General features: G+C 41.7%; 1 protein-coding gene and 1 long non-coding RNA gene across 2 annotated transcripts; one reads left to right on the top strand and one right to left on the bottom strand.

Moving 5' to 3' along the window:
• Positions 1 to 71: 71 nt before the first annotated feature.
• LOC109553169 (glutathione S-transferase omega-1-like) lies at positions 72 to 8087 on the bottom strand. The gene is made up of 6 exons (XM_019953135.2): positions 7910 to 8087; positions 7640 to 7748; positions 4445 to 4667; positions 3741 to 3839; positions 1082 to 1188; positions 72 to 300 (listed from the first exon to the last, which is right to left on the bottom strand). The coding sequence occupies exons 1-6, from the start codon at positions 7941 to 7943 to the stop codon at positions 147 to 149; spliced, it is 726 nt and encodes a 241-aa protein (XP_019808694.1). The 5' UTR covers positions 7944 to 8087; the 3' UTR covers positions 72 to 146.
• A 468-nt stretch (positions 8088 to 8555) lies between these two features.
• On the top strand, positions 8556 to 12615 carry LOC109579089 (uncharacterized). The gene is made up of 2 exons (XR_002183775.2): positions 8556 to 9960; positions 12359 to 12615. It is a non-coding gene; the product is annotated as an uncharacterized lncRNA (long non-coding RNA).
• Positions 12616 to 16794: the final 4179 nt, after the last annotated feature.

Here is a 16794-nt window from a genome sequence, read left to right as displayed (position 1 = left end):
AGGAAAGCCCACAGTGTGGCCAAATTTGGTGTCAAATCAGAGGTGATTCAGTAAGACATGAGAGCACGTGGTAAAATAAAACCATGGTATTATTCATATTAGTGAAGGAAAGTATCAGCTATGTCTTCATTGCTGACTCATCCCCATCAGAGTCCATAGTCATAAGCCTCAGGGTTGTTCTGCAAGTAGAGGTTGAAGAAACCTTGAAAGGTCTTCACGTCAGTGAGGAGAGATGATACTGTGGGATCCTTCTTCATGGCTGCCATCCACAGCTTAAGAGTTGGAGCGTGGTCTACACACCTGTGGGAGATGGAAATAATGAAGGGATGAACTAGGCTAAGTAGGAAGGCATTGCAAAGGCTCCTATAACTCTACAGTTTCATATCATTTTCCTCTAATCTTTTCAAAGCATTCTTTAGAAATACTTCTTTAAGATGTGCATAATCATAAAATATGAGATTTAGAAGATATTGTAGAGGTCCTTGTTTTGTGGAAGAGGAATCTAAGACTAGAGTGAAGTGACTTGCTCAGTTAACCTGAGAACTTGTCCAAACTAAGAGACTGATTTTTTTTAAAATGAGAATGTGAAAGACAATCAAGAACATGACATATTTATTACTCTGTGGTCAGACCATGACTAATAGCAACTGAGCAGTTCTAAGCTCTAGGAAATGGGAGTAAGCCAAGGTGGCTGCTAAACTTCAAAACATGGAGTTTGGGAAACAGTGTGGGACTCTTGCTGGTAAATGGAAGGTGGCATTGGTCACACAATCCTGCCTGATGTCCTTACGAAAATGTGCATCCTTATGGGTTTTTAACCAGGAGGGGAGAAGTAAATCACTTTTCAAACATTTTACTACCTGTTACAGAATTCCCCACCCCTGCCCAGCCCAGAGATGGGAGAAAATGGAGGGTGTAGGTATAGGACATGCTCTGGAAAGTCCAAGTCTCCTCCTGTCTGCTTGTTCCCATTCATGTCAATTGAATGAGATACATTAATTTTTGTCTATATGAAAGGTTAGTATATATTATTCTGGTTATCATTGTCCTAAATTATGCAAAAAATATTCAAGTGTCTTACTCATTCAACTCCAGAGCTTCCAGACGTTCAAACCAGGGCCAGATGAGGTAATCAATCATAGAAAGAGAATTGCCACCAAAGAAGGTTGTCTTCTTATCAGTCAGAACCTGAATATTAAACAGCATAAGAATACTGTCCATCAGGACTAAAATGGATAAACTGTGCAGCAGTCATATGCTGGAACACTACAAAGAATAGGAATGAACTATACACAACACACACAACCTCAGAAACTTGACCTTGTATGAAAGAAGTCAGACCCCAAAATGTATATTATATGATTCCATTTGTACAAAGTACAGAAATCATCCAAAACTAATATTTACTAATGTTCACTTTGTAAATTCAAGCTGTACTCTTACGCTTTGGGTAAGTCTCTGCATACGATACGTCAATAAAAACTTTACTGAAAATAAACTGGACACAACTAGATTAACTATTAAACAATGCCATGTAAAATTCTTTGAAAACCAAGTACAAAGTATATATCTGAAATTTAAGGAGGTGAATTAATATTATGGTTTTGCAAACAGAAGATTGAGAATATTATCTGGCTAATAAACACCAAAGCATTTTATAAAACATCCATGATTTTTCTCAGGGCCCTTATAACATCCTACATTGTAGATAGATTATATCTACCTGAGTATTTATTTTTGGTCTACTATCAAACCAATTATCTAAACAGTATGGACTGCCTCTCACTTTCTACCTCCCATACTGTTGAGCAGAGTGCCTTGTAGTTACTAGGCACTCAGAATTGTACAATGAACCAATATTGTCTAGGTCTGTCCTTAAATTGTAGGGCCTGGTAATTATATTATGCATAAGTTAAATTAAGTATGATAGTTTCAGTCAGAAGGAAATACTCTCTCAGCAGCCTGAAACATGGAAATAGTACCACTTACTTTTACCGCATGAGTCCTTAACCTGGAGTCTGAAATTAGATGGGAAGAAAATTATATGTCCCCCAACTAACCCCAAATTTAGTAGGTAGTATGTGGATTTTCTACTGCTTGGGGACTTGGCACCTTAAACCTCTACCTTGTTCAAGAGTGAGTTGTAGTTGTACATAGAGATTTTTTTAAATCAGGAAACATGATTCTCTTTCTGTCTGTATATATGAGAATATGAAATATGTAACTTTAAAGAAAAATATAAATTACAAAACTGATTCATTACAAATGAATTACAATTCATTACAATCCAATTACAAAACTGGAATACAAAAATCCTAAAAATCAATTAACATTAAGGAAACTGAACTACTGATAAAAACTCTACCCCTATAAAATACACCGGACTCAAATGTTTTACACAAATTGCCAAACCCTATCAAATGGTTTCAGAACTTAGAAAACCAAAGAAAGTAATGGGACTCATTTTATGAGTTGAGAAAATCCCTGATACAAAAACCAACTAGTGAATTCCCTGGGGGTCCAGTGGTTAGGACTCTGTGCTTTCATTGCCTGGGGACTCCTGGCATGGCCAAAATAACAAACAACCACAACAACAACAAAAAAAACACAAAGATATGATAAGAACAAAGTAGTCTCTTTTATGAACAAATGTGCAATAATCAAATATCAACTAGTTTTAAAATATATATGAAAATCCATTGAAAGCAAGTGGGTTTTACACAGTAATACTGGCATGGTTCAACACCAGAAAAATCTGTCAATGCTACCATAACTATTCACCAGATTAAAGGGAACATATTCAGTGAACATTTCAGCAGATGTAATAGATGAAGACAAAACACTCAATAAAATCCAACACTTTCATGACTTTTTAAAAAATATTCGCAAACTAGTAATAGAACTTTCTTAATGGGAAAAAAAGCTTTGAAAAAATCTACAGTAAATGGCAACCCACTCCAGTATTCTTGCCTGGAAAATCCCATGGACAGAGGAGTTTGGTTGTTTATAGTCCATGGGGTCACAAAGAGTTGGACACAACTGAGTGACTTCACTCACTTTACAGTAAACTTCAAACTTACTGATAAAAGGTTAGGATGCATTTCCATATGAGACAAGAACTGTGTCTTCCCTCAGTAAAAACCTAAGGCTGACTGTGAATGGAAGAGAATTCCATATAAAGGTCCAAATAGCATCTCTCCCACAAAGGAGGAAAAAACACACCTGGGTTTCCCCAAGCGTGTCTAATGGCAGACTCTTGTGGGAAATGTTCATTATATAATAAACATTTTTATATAATTTTAAGTTTTAATGTATAAAATAATTTTATTTCCATAAAGTTTATTATATAACATAAGTGGAAAAAACCACAATGACTTATGTTCTGATTATAGTTAACGTTTTAAATATATGTTCAAGGATTGAAAACAAGCATGGAAAAACATAAACAGGTGTAAAGCTGTGGAAATTTGGTTGAAAATTTTCCTTAATATTTTGTGTCAGTGCAATAAAAAGTTTTAAAAGCAGGCCCATGACAAAACATTTTTAGGTATTTTGGTTTGTATCTTAAATACAGCAGCTTACAGCTGCTATCTGTTGTAAATGAAAATTTCCTATTTGATGCTATTTCTAAGTACCTTAAACTCATTTTGGAGATGGGAGTATGAAGAAAAGAGGAGAAATGAGTGTGGGTATAATATATCACTTAATCCAATAAGAATCAAGGAGAAGGGATTGATTACCTCCTCTAGCTTGGTGATTTCTTTATGCAATTCTTCTTTTAGGCCAGAGCAGTCTTCCTTATTTTGTGTTCTAAGAATCTTCAATATCAAAGGTGGTACCTAGACAGAGAATAATGTCTTAGTTTATCAGTGTGAGGCTAACCATACTGACCCTGTCACATAAAGGCAGGATAGAACCCTCACAGTCCGTGTCAGGGTATTCTATACACTTGATATGTGCACGAGTTCCTCTTCACAGAGGTTATATACTGATCCTAGAAACAGTTTTGTTACCAAAGATGCTATACTGTTCAGGATTTTTTAAGCTGCAAATAAGCCATTTTGGTGAGTCTGAATCAAATATATCTTAAAAGGACACTGAATGGCATGTACTGTACATGAAAGAGACTTGAAGACAATTTGGCAAAGTGAGAAGGAGAAAGAGTCTTTTAGCAAGAATAGAGAAGAAGGTGGCAAGTTTGGGAAAAATAAAAATATTCAGCATGACATGAATATAAAGTATTAGGAGAACAGTGAAGAGATGTAACTTTGAAAAGTAAACAGGGTCCAGATTATGAAAGAGCTCATTGGACATGTCAGAGCCGGCAAGAGCATAATCCTGTTTGTCTTTCCCTCCCAAATCACTGAACCTAGAGTGACAGCACTGATTCAGCTTTAAAAACAAAGATATTTTCAATAGGAGCTGAAATTTCTTAAACACGCACCTTAGAAAAGGACTCCAAGACCATCTTTTGGCAAGCTTTCTCATAGGGGTCGCCTGGCAACAGCTTCTTCCCTGGATATGCTTCATCCAGGTACTCACAAGTGATGGCAGATTCACAGATCAGTTGACCCTGACTGGTTTCCAGAACCGGCACCAGGCCTGAGGGATTCTTCTTGAAGAACCACTCAGGCTTATTTTTCAGGTTGATGTTGATGACTTCATGCCTGAAAAACACAGAAGACAGTGAAGACAGTAACATTTTTCTTGTATTCCTGAATAAAATGTCATTGGTCCCATCACCCACTGAGCTGATCAGACCCCAATTTGGGAGTCAGTGTGGCCTTTATTCCTTCCCCCTGCCCCCTCTTCCTCAAATCACCTGGATCAGCAAGACCTGTCAGCTAGACCGTCAAATCAGTCTGACTTCATCTGCTTCTCAGCTTTAACACTTGCCACCTCGTCCAAGACATCACCTGCCTCCTGAATCTCTATAGCAGTCCCACTGGCCCCTGTGCTTCCCCTGTGACCTCCCTCTAGTTCATTCTCCACATCCATTTACAAAAGTAAATTGGAGGAGGCCACCCTCCTGCTTGCTTACAGCCCTCAAATGCTCCTCACTGCAGTGAGGATAAACTCTAAACCCCTTCCCATGCCATGTGATCTGGCCCCTGCTTACCTGTCACATGTTTCCTATGACTTCCGGTTTGGTCATTATGATCTGGCCACAATTACTTTTTTCAATATTTCTTGAATTACTTTCTCCATTGTACTGATGATATGTAACAAATTACTTTGCTCACTTAATTACATGTTTGTTATGTCACCTCCCTACAATATAAGCTCCAGTAAAGCAGTGATCTTGTGTGTCTTGGTCATATTCATAAACAAACATGTAAGTCAGCAAAGTTTTAAACAGATTTATATGCTATGAAAAAATATATAAACATTTTCAGATTGGTACTCAGTACACACTGGTTGAATAAATAAGTGGAAATGCTTCAAGACTCAATTAGATATTCCATTTGGGACTAAGATGTATCTTAATTGCAAAAATAAATCAGCCTACTAATTGAGTTTGTCCACACCCGCTATATAGAATCAATATGATAAAATTAAATTCCTTTTGCTAATTTGAATAGAAAGCTAGTCATTTTTTTATAAGAATATTAGAGAATCCAAAATATTCAACCACAAAATAAGCTCCCAGATTAAATCTCCATGCATTGATATTTTTTAAAACTGCCACATGGGTAAACACACTAAGTAAACCCATAAAGAAGAAACAGGTGAAGTCCAGACATATACTAAGATTGTTTTTATCTAACTTCTCTCTTGTCTGAGAGATTTTAGGGGAAATAAGCGGAAGGGAAGTTTCATATAATTGCTACAGCCAGATCCATATCATTTCAAAGCTGGATGAGTGTTCAATAGAACAGATTAGTTACTCAGAAATAATACACCCTAACATCTTTTGTTTCCTTTCTCCCCATCCACCTCAGAAGCTACAATAGCATTTAGCTTGAGGTACTATTAAATACACAACCCCACCCTCTCCACCATGGAAACAAAGGAATAGCCAGATTGAATACTGGCATCTGTGTGTATGTATTACAGGGTTCGTCTGCTGACAGATTACTGTATACTCAGATACAAGCCACTGTAAGAACAATGAGGCTCCCTGCCAATCAAGATTTCTGCAATTTCATACTGTGAAAAGAAAGGGTAAATCCTGGGCTTTTGTAATAAAGAAGGCTCTCAGAACACATATGCATTTTGGTATCTTGGTAATGATGAGCCAACAGGGCGACATACCTGCTGCAACAAGTTGGAAGATGAGAGAAAACCGTACTTTAGTAGATTCTATCATGTGGTAAAGTCTACCACTTATCTAATCAAAGTCTCCTGGGACTTTAACCCATGAACATAGTTTGTTAGTTGCTCAGTCATGTCCGACTCTTTGCGAGCCCATGGACTGTGGTCCACCAGGCTCCTCTGTTGTTTGCACTGTTCAGCAACAGTTACCACCCTTCACTCTCCATACGTGCGCTTTTATGATAAGATCACTTTAATTTTCCTTTGGAAAACTGTCCCAGAAAGATAAAGTTTTCAATCTAGAGTTCCAGAGGGGCACTAACCCAGAACTCTGTGCCTCCAAATTCAGCTGTCTTGATCCTGAACTTTTCAGTTGTATGAGCACAAGATATGTCATTTTTCAATCCAATTGAATTGGATATCTGCTATGTATTGATAAATGTTACTAAATGTTAAATATTTTGCTATGTATTTAGAAACAGTTTCATCTAAAGACACAAGAGTTACTGAAGTGATTAATCCAAAAATAATTTGTTTTTTTTTCTTTAGAATATATAGCTTACTTTTTTTAGGGAAAAGTATTGCCTGCTTAATTCTCCCTCTAGCAGGCTAAAGTTAATTTTAAAACTCTAAGCATATAGATGTAAAGTTTCTTTGGAATGGGGGCTATGTTTTAAACTCCCACATCACAGGTATTTGATGTCTGTTCAACCCACTGTTCAGGAAAGGGCTATATCCTCAGAATAAATGTAAACAATATATAGATAAATAGGACATGAATGAAATGGGATGAAGGAGAAGGCAGTACAGAAGGATTTAGGGATGTGCCAGAGCTAAAAGAGCCGCTGCCTGTGATTCCCATTCCAGTGATCTCTGCATACCACCAACTTTACTGGAGCCCCAGCTTTGCTGACCCATAAAACGGTTAGGTTAATCTAAACGAGATGTCCTCAACTGGTGCAGTGGTCTATGGCATTCCTTCCACTCCCCACCAGGGGAACAGAGTTCATAGCTTTCTATGCACGCAATAAGTCGCTTCAGTCCTGTATGACTCTTTGCAACCCCATGGACTGTAGCCCGCCAGGCTCCTCTGTCCATGGGATTCTCCAGGCAAGAATACTGGAGTGGGTTGTCATGCCCACCTCCAGGGGATCCTCCCAACCCAGGGACCCAACTCGAGTCTCATTGTCTCCTGCACTGGCAGGCGAGTTCTTTACCACTAGGCCTTTATCACCCCGCAGAAGGCTGAGAATAGTGTATTTGGCAGTAAAGAAAGCTGTGGGGACCCTATCAGAGATTCTCGTACCCCGCCCACGGGCTGCCCAAGCCTCCCCAAGCAGCTGGTTCCGGGCAGGCTGGGAGCGGCCCCTGCCTCGGTCCTCACCGGATACCCTTGGCGGTCAGGACCAGGCGAGTCCTCTGGGCATACGGGCAGAACCTCATGCTGTAGACACGGATCAGGCCCTCGGGGACGGGCCCCGGGGGGACGCTTCCTGCGGAGAGAAGCGGACGCGGTTACAGCCTGGACCGCAGTGGGGACATCCAGCATCCGGCTGGTTTCCCGCGAATGTGAAGTCTCCTAGGCCGCTCGGCTCCGGAGCAGAACCACCCCCCACCCCCCAGCACGCGTCGGATCACGGTCGGCAGGTCTCACCCTTGCCCAGGCTCCTAGCTGATCCTCCGGACATCTCGCCGCCGCACAGATAAAACTGGCACCGGGGTTCGCAGGGGTTTGCAGACCAATTAAAAAGTCGATCGCCCCGCCTTCCCTCTTTCCCTCCCTCCCTTCCTATCAGAAGTAAACCAAACCCGCGCGCAGAAGCCCTCTGGGGCGGCCCTGCCCCGCACTCTGCTGCATTCCCCACGCTCTGCAAGAAGGAACACGCCGCAGCCCGCTCGCCTGCCGGACGCCACCCCGTAAGCCAAGAGGCAGCGCCGGCCTTCCGGGTTTGGTGGGGGTTAAGTCTTAATTAAAACATCTCAGGTGGCGACTGTGCCAGAGTTCATCGTGCTGGCCAAGAGGTGCTGACATATCGAGATGCACAAATGACGCTCAAAATCCTCAGAGCCCTTTCCTGACCCCGAAGGATGGTGGCCTTCACTTTGTGAGTGGATCCACGCTCCACCCAGACCCTGACCTCCCACGCCCCGCGCCCTGGCGGCGGAAGGCGAGCTCTGGCCGCAGTCACGTGGCTCTGACTTAGTTGCAGCTCTTCCTACCCCAAGGCTTCCAATACTTAAGGGCCTGTGGCCTGGGCTCCAGTGCTTGCTGAAGATTCCAGAACATGCTCTCCCAAGGTTCCTTTCCATAGCCCAGGGCCAGTCGTGGAGCCACCTGGAGAGCCTTTTCCCTTTTTCTGTCTGGACTAACTTAATATGACTACTGGGAGGGTTGCTGTCCCTACCGTCACTCTTAGGACACATCCTTTTAATTTTAACCCAAAGGAAACAGTACAAATTTGGATATTACTAGTATCCGAAGGATAATGCTGCTTTCAAAAATTTACTGGATTTTGAAGCCCTAGAAGGGGTACATGCTCAGAGTCAAGTAGGTTAGTGGATTTAGTCTATAGGTCTATGAAAATTGTCTGGCCAGGTCATCCACTCATTCAGCCCCCTCTTAATTAGGAAAGAGGGGCTTCCAGAGCACGTAATACAGATACTGGAAAAGAGTGCATGCTCAATCGCTCAGTCGTGTCTGACTCTTTGTGACCCCATGGACTGTAGCCTGCCAAGCTCCTCTGTTCATGGAATTTTTCAGGCAAGAATGCTGGAGTGGATTGCTATTTCCTACTCTCTTTGGAAAAGAGTAGTCAATGTTTTATTTGACTACTGTGCCATTTATTTATTATTATAAAAGAAGCTGAGCGCCGAAGAATTGATGCTTTTAAACTGTGGTATTAGAGAAGACTCTTAAGAGTCCCTTAGACGCAAGGAGATCCAACCAGTCAATCCTAAAAGAAATCAGTCCTGAATGTTCATTGGAAGGACTGATGCTGAAGTTGAAACTCCGATACTTTGGCCACCTGATGCAAAAAACAACTCATTGGAAAAGACCCTGATGCTGGGAAAGATTGAAGGCAGGAGGAGAAGGGGACGACAGAGGATGAGATGGTTGGATGGCATCACCAACTTGATGGACCGAGTTTGAGCAAACTTAGGGATTTGGGGATGGACAGGGAGGCCTGGCGTGCTGCAGTCCATGGGGTCGCAAAGAGTCGGACCCAACTAAGTGACTGAAATGAACTGAACTGTTCCATTTATTTGGGAAGGGAGAGGCATGGTGTGTTTTTATTTTTTATTAGCTCTATTACTGGAGCAGCAGACTGTGGTAATTAATAAACACATCCATCTTGGAGCCTTCCTGCCTGAGTTTGATTATGATTCCACGCCTGTCTTAGTTTGCTAGGGCTGCCATTATCAAAATACCCCAAACTGAGTGACTTAAACACCAGAAATTTATTCTCATAATTCTGGAGGCTAGATGTCCCAGATCAAGGTGTGAGCAGGGTTGGTTGTCTGGTGGAACACAATTCAACTGCTTCTTGAGTCTGTCTCCCAGCCTTTCATCCTCAGTATGGCTTTTAAAAAACCTCTTTTCTATTCCTAGAATAGATTGGTTTATTGAGTACTTCCCTCTACAGTTCCAACTGACTAGCAGAATGCACAGGACAAACTCAATCAACATTTCTCAACGGAATGAAGGTAAGAATTTGGCAAGACAGGAAGGAGAGCCCTAAAGAAGGGAAGAGGGGAGGATTGGAGGAGAGGGAAGAAAGAAGGGAAGAGAGGGCAAGTAACGGTCTGAGAGGGAAGGTCAGAAGTAAGGCAAATTGCTAACCTGTCTTATCAGTTACTTCCAGAAGCTGTCCTTGAAATAGCCGACGGTAGACCACAAAGTGTACATTAATTGAAAGCTTTGCATATCAGACTTGGCTTTAAAGTCTTTTAGCTTTGTAATTTGTAAATTACTCAGCTTTGTAATCTTGGGGAAATTGTCTTATCCTCCCTTTCTTTTTCTGTAAAACGGGGCTAATTGGGGATTTGAATAGTGAATGAAATTATGCCTGCACCGGCGCTTGGACGGTCAGCACTCAACGTTAAAGTCGACTGTCGTTATTTACTAACCTAACTATTTGCCCTAGCCTGGGCCACTGCAGTACCCACTGGAGGCCCGCCCCTCTCCTTCACTCGCCGCTCTCCCGTTGGTTGAGACAGCTCAGCGCTGCCACCAATCGGCTTGGTTCGAGGGGGAGCAGCCGAGAGGGCGGAACCAATGGGCGCAGGGGGCATGGGAACCTAAACAGTGAAGGCTTCCCGTCTGCAAGCTGGGGGCAGTCCCGGGCCTCAGAGTAACAGTTAGACTCACGGCCCCTGGCCGGGGTGAGAGACACAGGGCCCTTGGGGCAAGGCTTGGAGAGAGGCCTACAGCGTCACGTCTTTGAAGTGCGGCACCCCCGGCCTCGCTGCTCACAGTTTGGTCTTGAGAAAATTCTTCTCTCAGACTACATCCTCTCCCTTCCCTCCACCTCTTCCCGGTCAACCCCCAATGCCTTCCTGCACACTTCCTTTCTCTGTAACTTTTCTCCCGCCCCTCCCCGCTCCCATCCCCAGCGCGTCCAGTTATTCAATGTTATTCACTTTAATAACAGCTCTTTCCCGCCTTTGGTGATTTTCCCCGTACTTAGGGCCATCAGTCCCTTCTGTCTCCTATCCACTGACTCTGGATTTGTTTGCACTTACAGTGCACGTGAAAAACATAAAACGCTGCACAGGTGTAAGTTGGCATTGCTTTCCTTCCACATTCTAGAGTGTTACTTGCACTGTGTTCCAAAGAGCATCCACCACGGGTCCTGATTGTACTATTCCCTTGAAGTTTATCTCCAAACCAGTGTCCTTCTCTTGTCCTCTCCACCATCTTTAAGCTTATCTTTAACATTTAAATAGAGGTAGACTCCCCCCTCCTCTCAGACTCTCCTTTCTCTAGCTTACACTCATCACGCACTCCTTACTTTAAAATATATTCCCTTTGTGTTCTCACCTTTTTCATCCATGTCCTATGATTATTCCTTTTACTTTCTGCATTTATCTCTAAGTTTTAAATCTAAAATATGGCTACCCACGCTCCTTTTTTGTAAAGAAGCAAAATTTCCTACTGGGCTTACAACCATAAAGCAGGCTGTCATATTCGAAGTTGCTTTTTAAAGTTTATTTTTAAAATTAAAACTAATTTTAAAGGTAAGGCCCAGAATGCACCCTGTTTTCTTTGAGAATTAAGCTCTTTTCTCTGTCGTTTTCACATTTTCTTTTCCATGTATACAGGACTTCAGAAATCCTTCCAAAGTTTTCTTAGGTTTGAACAGAGGTTGTGCTTCACTGGAAAAGCTCTCTGAAGAAGGCTTTTGAGACCTAGAGAATGTTCAGTCTGCATTTAAGTTTCTATAGTGCCTGGACTGTAACTGTCCAGTTCAGAACACACAGCAACCTCGTGTGTTCTTTTATCTGAGAGATTGTTTTGGGCAGAAATGGGGTGAAAAGGGAATAGATGAGTTTCAAAGATGTTAATGATCTATTGCTTGTGTTAGGTAGTTAGACTAGGGGAAAGGAATTCAAAATGGCAGTGGCTAAAATACGAGGAAGGGAAAAACCTGTGAAAATAGAACAAAGGAAGGTCCGAGGACCGGAGTGAAGACCTCAGGTAGAACAAACAGCACTCCTGGCTAAGCCCAATTTTCGTAAGGCAGGCCCAGGGGGAGGAAAAAACATATCAAAGGAGGAGCCAAAGCACTTTCTCTGTCTCTCCCCAGCGTGGGTGCGCTGTTTATCTTGGTATACCCTCACGTTTTGAGGATGGATTCTCCTGCTAACTTCTAAATAAAACAGAGCTGTAACACTGATTTGTCTAAGAGCTATAACACGGTCTGTCCATGACCCGAGAGCTGTGACGCGCCAAGGGCTTTAATGTCCATCACTCCAAATCTTTGTTGTGACGAGACAGAACCGAGGAGCATACACTCGCCTGACACTTGCATTATTTAAAAAAAAAAAAAAATGAAAAGTATTTAAAATGTATTTTATTGATGGCGATTGTATCTTTTCCTAGGGAGGTGCAAGTATTCCCCAAGAAGAATGTTCATTTTGTCAAGAACAGCACCATTTGCCACCCTTGTGGGAATTTCATAGTACTTATTAGTATTGAAATCAAGAAAAAGACTGTACTCCAGTGTATGAATGGAACTGTGGGCATCCTGGCAACTAGTGTTCCTTATGAAGTTGTGGTTTTTCTGACCAGCAGCTCTGTTCCCTCATCTACATATACAACTTCCTCTGAAATGACCAGAAAGATCAAATTAAAAGGTATCTTGCAAAACTCTTCCTTTACCATGACCAAAGGATTGTATTAAAGATGTGACCAAATCTAGTTCTTATAAATGTAGGGTTTGGGGGTTTTTTTGACTGGTTGGGTTTTTTTTTTTTTTTTTTGGTAATAAGCATTTTTAAGGACCAAATCAGGCTGATCACATAGGATTTAATTAAGTAGGCTAGAGCCTTGCTACTCAAAGTGTGGTCTGCTTACAGTCAACATTGCATCACCTAGGATGGCTGAAACTCTGCTCCCATCACAGACCTATGCATCAGAATCTGCATTTTAACAATATTTCCCCAGTTAATTCATATGCACTTTAAACTTGAGAAGCACTGGACTAGAACACTACTAGAGCACTAACTGCTGTTTAAAACCCTTTTTTAGAACAGTTTTTTTTTTTCCCTTTTGTTAGGTAGGTAGAATAGGGAAAAGGAGTCTAAAATGGCGGTGGCTAAAAGACAAGGAAGGTCCGAGGACCAGAGAGAAGACTTCAGGCAGAACAAACAGAACAAACAGCACTCCTGGCTAAGCCCAATTTGCATAGGGCAGGCCCAGGTGGAGGAAAAAAAACATATAAAAGGAGGAGCCAAAGCGCTTTCTCTCGGTCTCTCTCTCTCTCTCTCTCTCTCTCTCTCTCGCGCGCGCGCGCGCGCGCGCGTGCATGCACTCTCTCTCTTTCTCTCTCTCTCTTTCTCCTTCCCCATGCACTCCTCCACTCTCTTCTCTTCGAGTCTTGGATTCTCCTGCTATCTTATAAATAAAATGGAGCTGTAACACTGATTTGCCTAAGAGCTGTAACACGGTTTGTCCAAGACCCGAGACCTGTGATGCGCCGAGGGCTTTAATGTCCGTTGCTCCAAATCTTTGTTGTGACGAGACAAAGAACCGAGGAACATACACTCGTGTGACACTTTCCTGATGATTTATTGAAAATCTGGCTGAAGAGATGTGTATAACTTCTAAAGATAAGTCTCTGAGCCTCAATTTCCTTTTCTATGATAAAGATAATGGTATCTACTGTCAAGACTGTGCTGAAAAAATTGAAATTATATATAACATATAACCTTATATGTTATGTATAATTAACATATATGTTAACACATAAATTACATGTATAAATGTCACTTATGTAATACGTCAATCACTGTTGTTGTTGTTCAGTCACTCAGTTGTGCAGAGGGAAGGAAGAGACTTTGATCAGAAAGCCAACTGACAGAGAAGATGGCAGGCTAGAGCCTCACAATAACCATCTTATTGGGGTCTGGATGCCAGACTCTTTTATAGATCAGAGAGAAAGAAGCAATGAGGAACTAAAGTCAAAAGGCAGAATAGAGAGGGTGATGCAGTGGGGAAGTAAAGTTGAAAGGGTGTTCAGTCTTGCAAAACATCTCCAAGGGAATGGCCTGCCTTTGGAAGGGGTGTGTTAATCTCTCCTTTCACAGGTGGGTAGGGACAAAGTTTCTCTCCATGTGCTGAACAAAGGCACTTTACAGTCAAGCAGAGGAGCAGGGTCCTCCAGGCACACCACTAAGTATGATAATAATAATAAAAGCAATGAAAAAGCAAGTCAGAGAGACAGTTTCCAACATGGAGTCAGAATTGGCTTCCTCCCTGTAGCAATACAAGGTATGTCTACAGGCATACCTTGTTTTATTGTTTGCAAATATTGCATTTTTAATTTTTTTGTGGCAACCCTGCACTGAGCAAATCTGTTGGCATCGTTTGCTCAATTCGTGATTCTGTCCCATTTGGTAATTCTTATAATATTTCAAACTTTTTATTATTATATTTGTTATGGTGATGAGTGATATTTGATGTTACCATTGTATTCATTTTTGGAGGCAATGAACTATACTCATATAAGAGGGAAAACTTAATCTCTAAATTTTTTGTATGTTCTGACTGTTCCATCAAACAACCATTATCCTGTCTCTCTTTCTTCATGTCTCCCTATTCCTTGGGACCCAACAATGTTGAAATTAGGCCCATTAATAACATGACAGTGGCCTCTAAGTGTTCAAGTCAAAGGAAGAGTTGCATATCTCTCACTTTAAATCAAAAGCTAGAAGTAATTAAGCTTAGTGAGGAAGGCATGTCAAAAGCTGAGACAGACTGGAAGCTAGGCCTCTTATATCAAATAGTTAGGCAGGAATCAACGCAAAAGAAAAATTCTTGAAAGAAATTCAAAGTGTTACTCCAGTGAACACACAAATGATACGAAAGTGAAAAGGTCTGGTTGCTGATATAAGTAAGTAAGTGCAGTCGCTCAGTCGAGTCCAACTCTTTGCGACCCCAGGAGTCTGCCAGGCTCCTCCATCCATGGGATTCTCCAGGCAAGAATACTTGGGTGGGTTGCCATTTCCTTCTCCAGCAGAACTTCCTGACCCAAGGATCAAACCAGGATCTCCCACTTTGCAGGCAGACTGTTTACCATCTGAGCCACCAGGGAAGCCTACATTGCTAATATAGAGAAACTTTATATTTCTTCTGGATAGAAGATCAGACCAGCCTTAACATTCCCTTAAGCCAAAACCCGATACAGAGCAAGTCCCTAACTGTCTTTAATTCTATGAAGGCTGAGAGAGGTGAAGAAGTTGCAAAAGAGAAGTTTGAAGCTACCAGAGGTTGGCTCAAGAGGTTCAAAGAAAGATGCTATCTCCATAACATAAAAGTACAAGGTGAAGCAAGAAGTGCTGATGTAGAAGCTTCAGCAAGTTATCCATAAGATCTAACTAAGTGGCTACACTAAAAAGATTTTCAGTGTAAACAAAACAGCCTTATATTGGAAGAAGACATCATCTAGGACTTTCCTAGCTAGATAGGAAAAGTCAATTCCTGGCTTCAAAGCTTCAAAGGACAGACTGACTCTCTTGTTAGAGGCTAATGCAGCTCGTGACTTGAAGTTGAAGCCAGTGCTCATTTAACATTCTGAAAGTTCAGGGGCCTTTATAATTATAATAAATCTCCACCTGTGCTCTATACATGTAACGACGTAGCCTGGATGACAACACATCTGTTGACAGCATAGTTTACTGAGTATTTTAAACTCACTATTGAAACCTACTGCTCAGAAAAGAAGATTCCTTTCAAAATACTGCTCATTGACAATGCACCTGGTCACCCAAGAGCTCTGATGGAGATGTACAATGGGATTGATGCTGTTTTCATGTCCTAACACAACATCCTTTCTGCAGCCCATAGATCAAAGAGTAATTTCAACTTTAAAGTCTTATAATTTAGGACATGTATGTTGTGAGACAATAGCTGCCATAAGTAGTGACTCTTCTACTGCTGCTGCTGCTGCTAAGTTGCTTCAGTCGTGTCCGACTCTGTGCGACCCCATAGACAGCAGCCCACCAGGCTCCCCCGTCCCTGGGATTCTCCAGGCAAGAACACTGGAGTGGGTTGCCGTTTCCTTCTCCAACGCATGAAAGTGAAAAGTGAAAGTGAAGTCGCTCAGTCATGTCCGACTCTAAGCGACCCCATGGACTGCAGCCTACCAGGCTCTTCCGTCCATGAGATTTTCCAGGCAAGAGTACTGGAGTGGGGTGCCATTGCCTTCTCTGGAGACTTTTCTACTAGATCTGGGTAAAGTAGATTGGAAATCTCTGGAAAGGGTTCACTGCTGTAGATGCCATTAAGAACATTCATGACTCACTGGAAGAGGTCAAAATATCAGTATTAACAGGGGTTTGGGAGAAGTTGGTTCTAACTTTGATGGATGACTTTGAGGGGTTCCAGATTTAGTGGAGAAAGTTACAGTACACGTAGTGGAAATAGCAAGAGAACTAAAACTAGAAGTTTAGCCTGAAGATGTGACTGAATTGCTGCAATCTCATGATAAAACTTGAATGGATGCAGAGTTGTTTTTTTATTGCTAAGCATAGGAAGTGCTTTCTTGAGAAGGAAACTACTCCTGGCAAGAACGCTATGACGATTGTTGAAATGGTAACAAAAGGTTTAGAACGTTATATGAGCTTAGTTGACAAAGCAGTGACAGGGTTTAAAAGGATTGACTCCAGTTTTGAAAGAGGTTTTATTGTTGCTAAATGCTGACAAACAGAATTGCATGCTATAGAGAAATCATTCATGAATGGGTGAGTAAATCAAGCAGACTTCATTGTGGTCCTATTTTAATAAATTGCCACAGCCACCCCAAGCATTAGCAGTCA

Source organism: Bos indicus, chromosome 26 (genome assembly GCF_029378745.1).
Source record: "Bos indicus isolate NIAB-ARS_2022 breed Sahiwal x Tharparkar chromosome 26, NIAB-ARS_B.indTharparkar_mat_pri_1.0, whole genome shotgun sequence".
Lineage (NCBI taxonomy): Eukaryota > Metazoa > Chordata > Mammalia > Artiodactyla > Bovidae > Bos > Bos indicus.
Note: the sequence above shows the minus strand (reverse complement) of the source record. Positions and strands in the feature narration are given on the sequence as shown.

Bases quoted from the DNA above. Each gene is read 5' to 3' on its own strand.
- LOC109553169 (XM_019953135.2), bottom strand. From the start codon at position 7,943: ATGTCCGGAGGATCAGCTAGGAGCCTGGGCAAGG. The intron at 7,749-7,909 runs GTGAGACCTGCC...TTCTCTCCGCAG, and splicing joins AGCTAGGAGCCTGGGCAAGG to GAAGCGTCCCCCCGGGGCCC. The intron at 301-1,081 runs GTAAGACACTTG...CATCTCCCACAG, and splicing joins GAAGCTCTGGAGTTGAATGA to GTGTGTAGACCACGCTCCAA.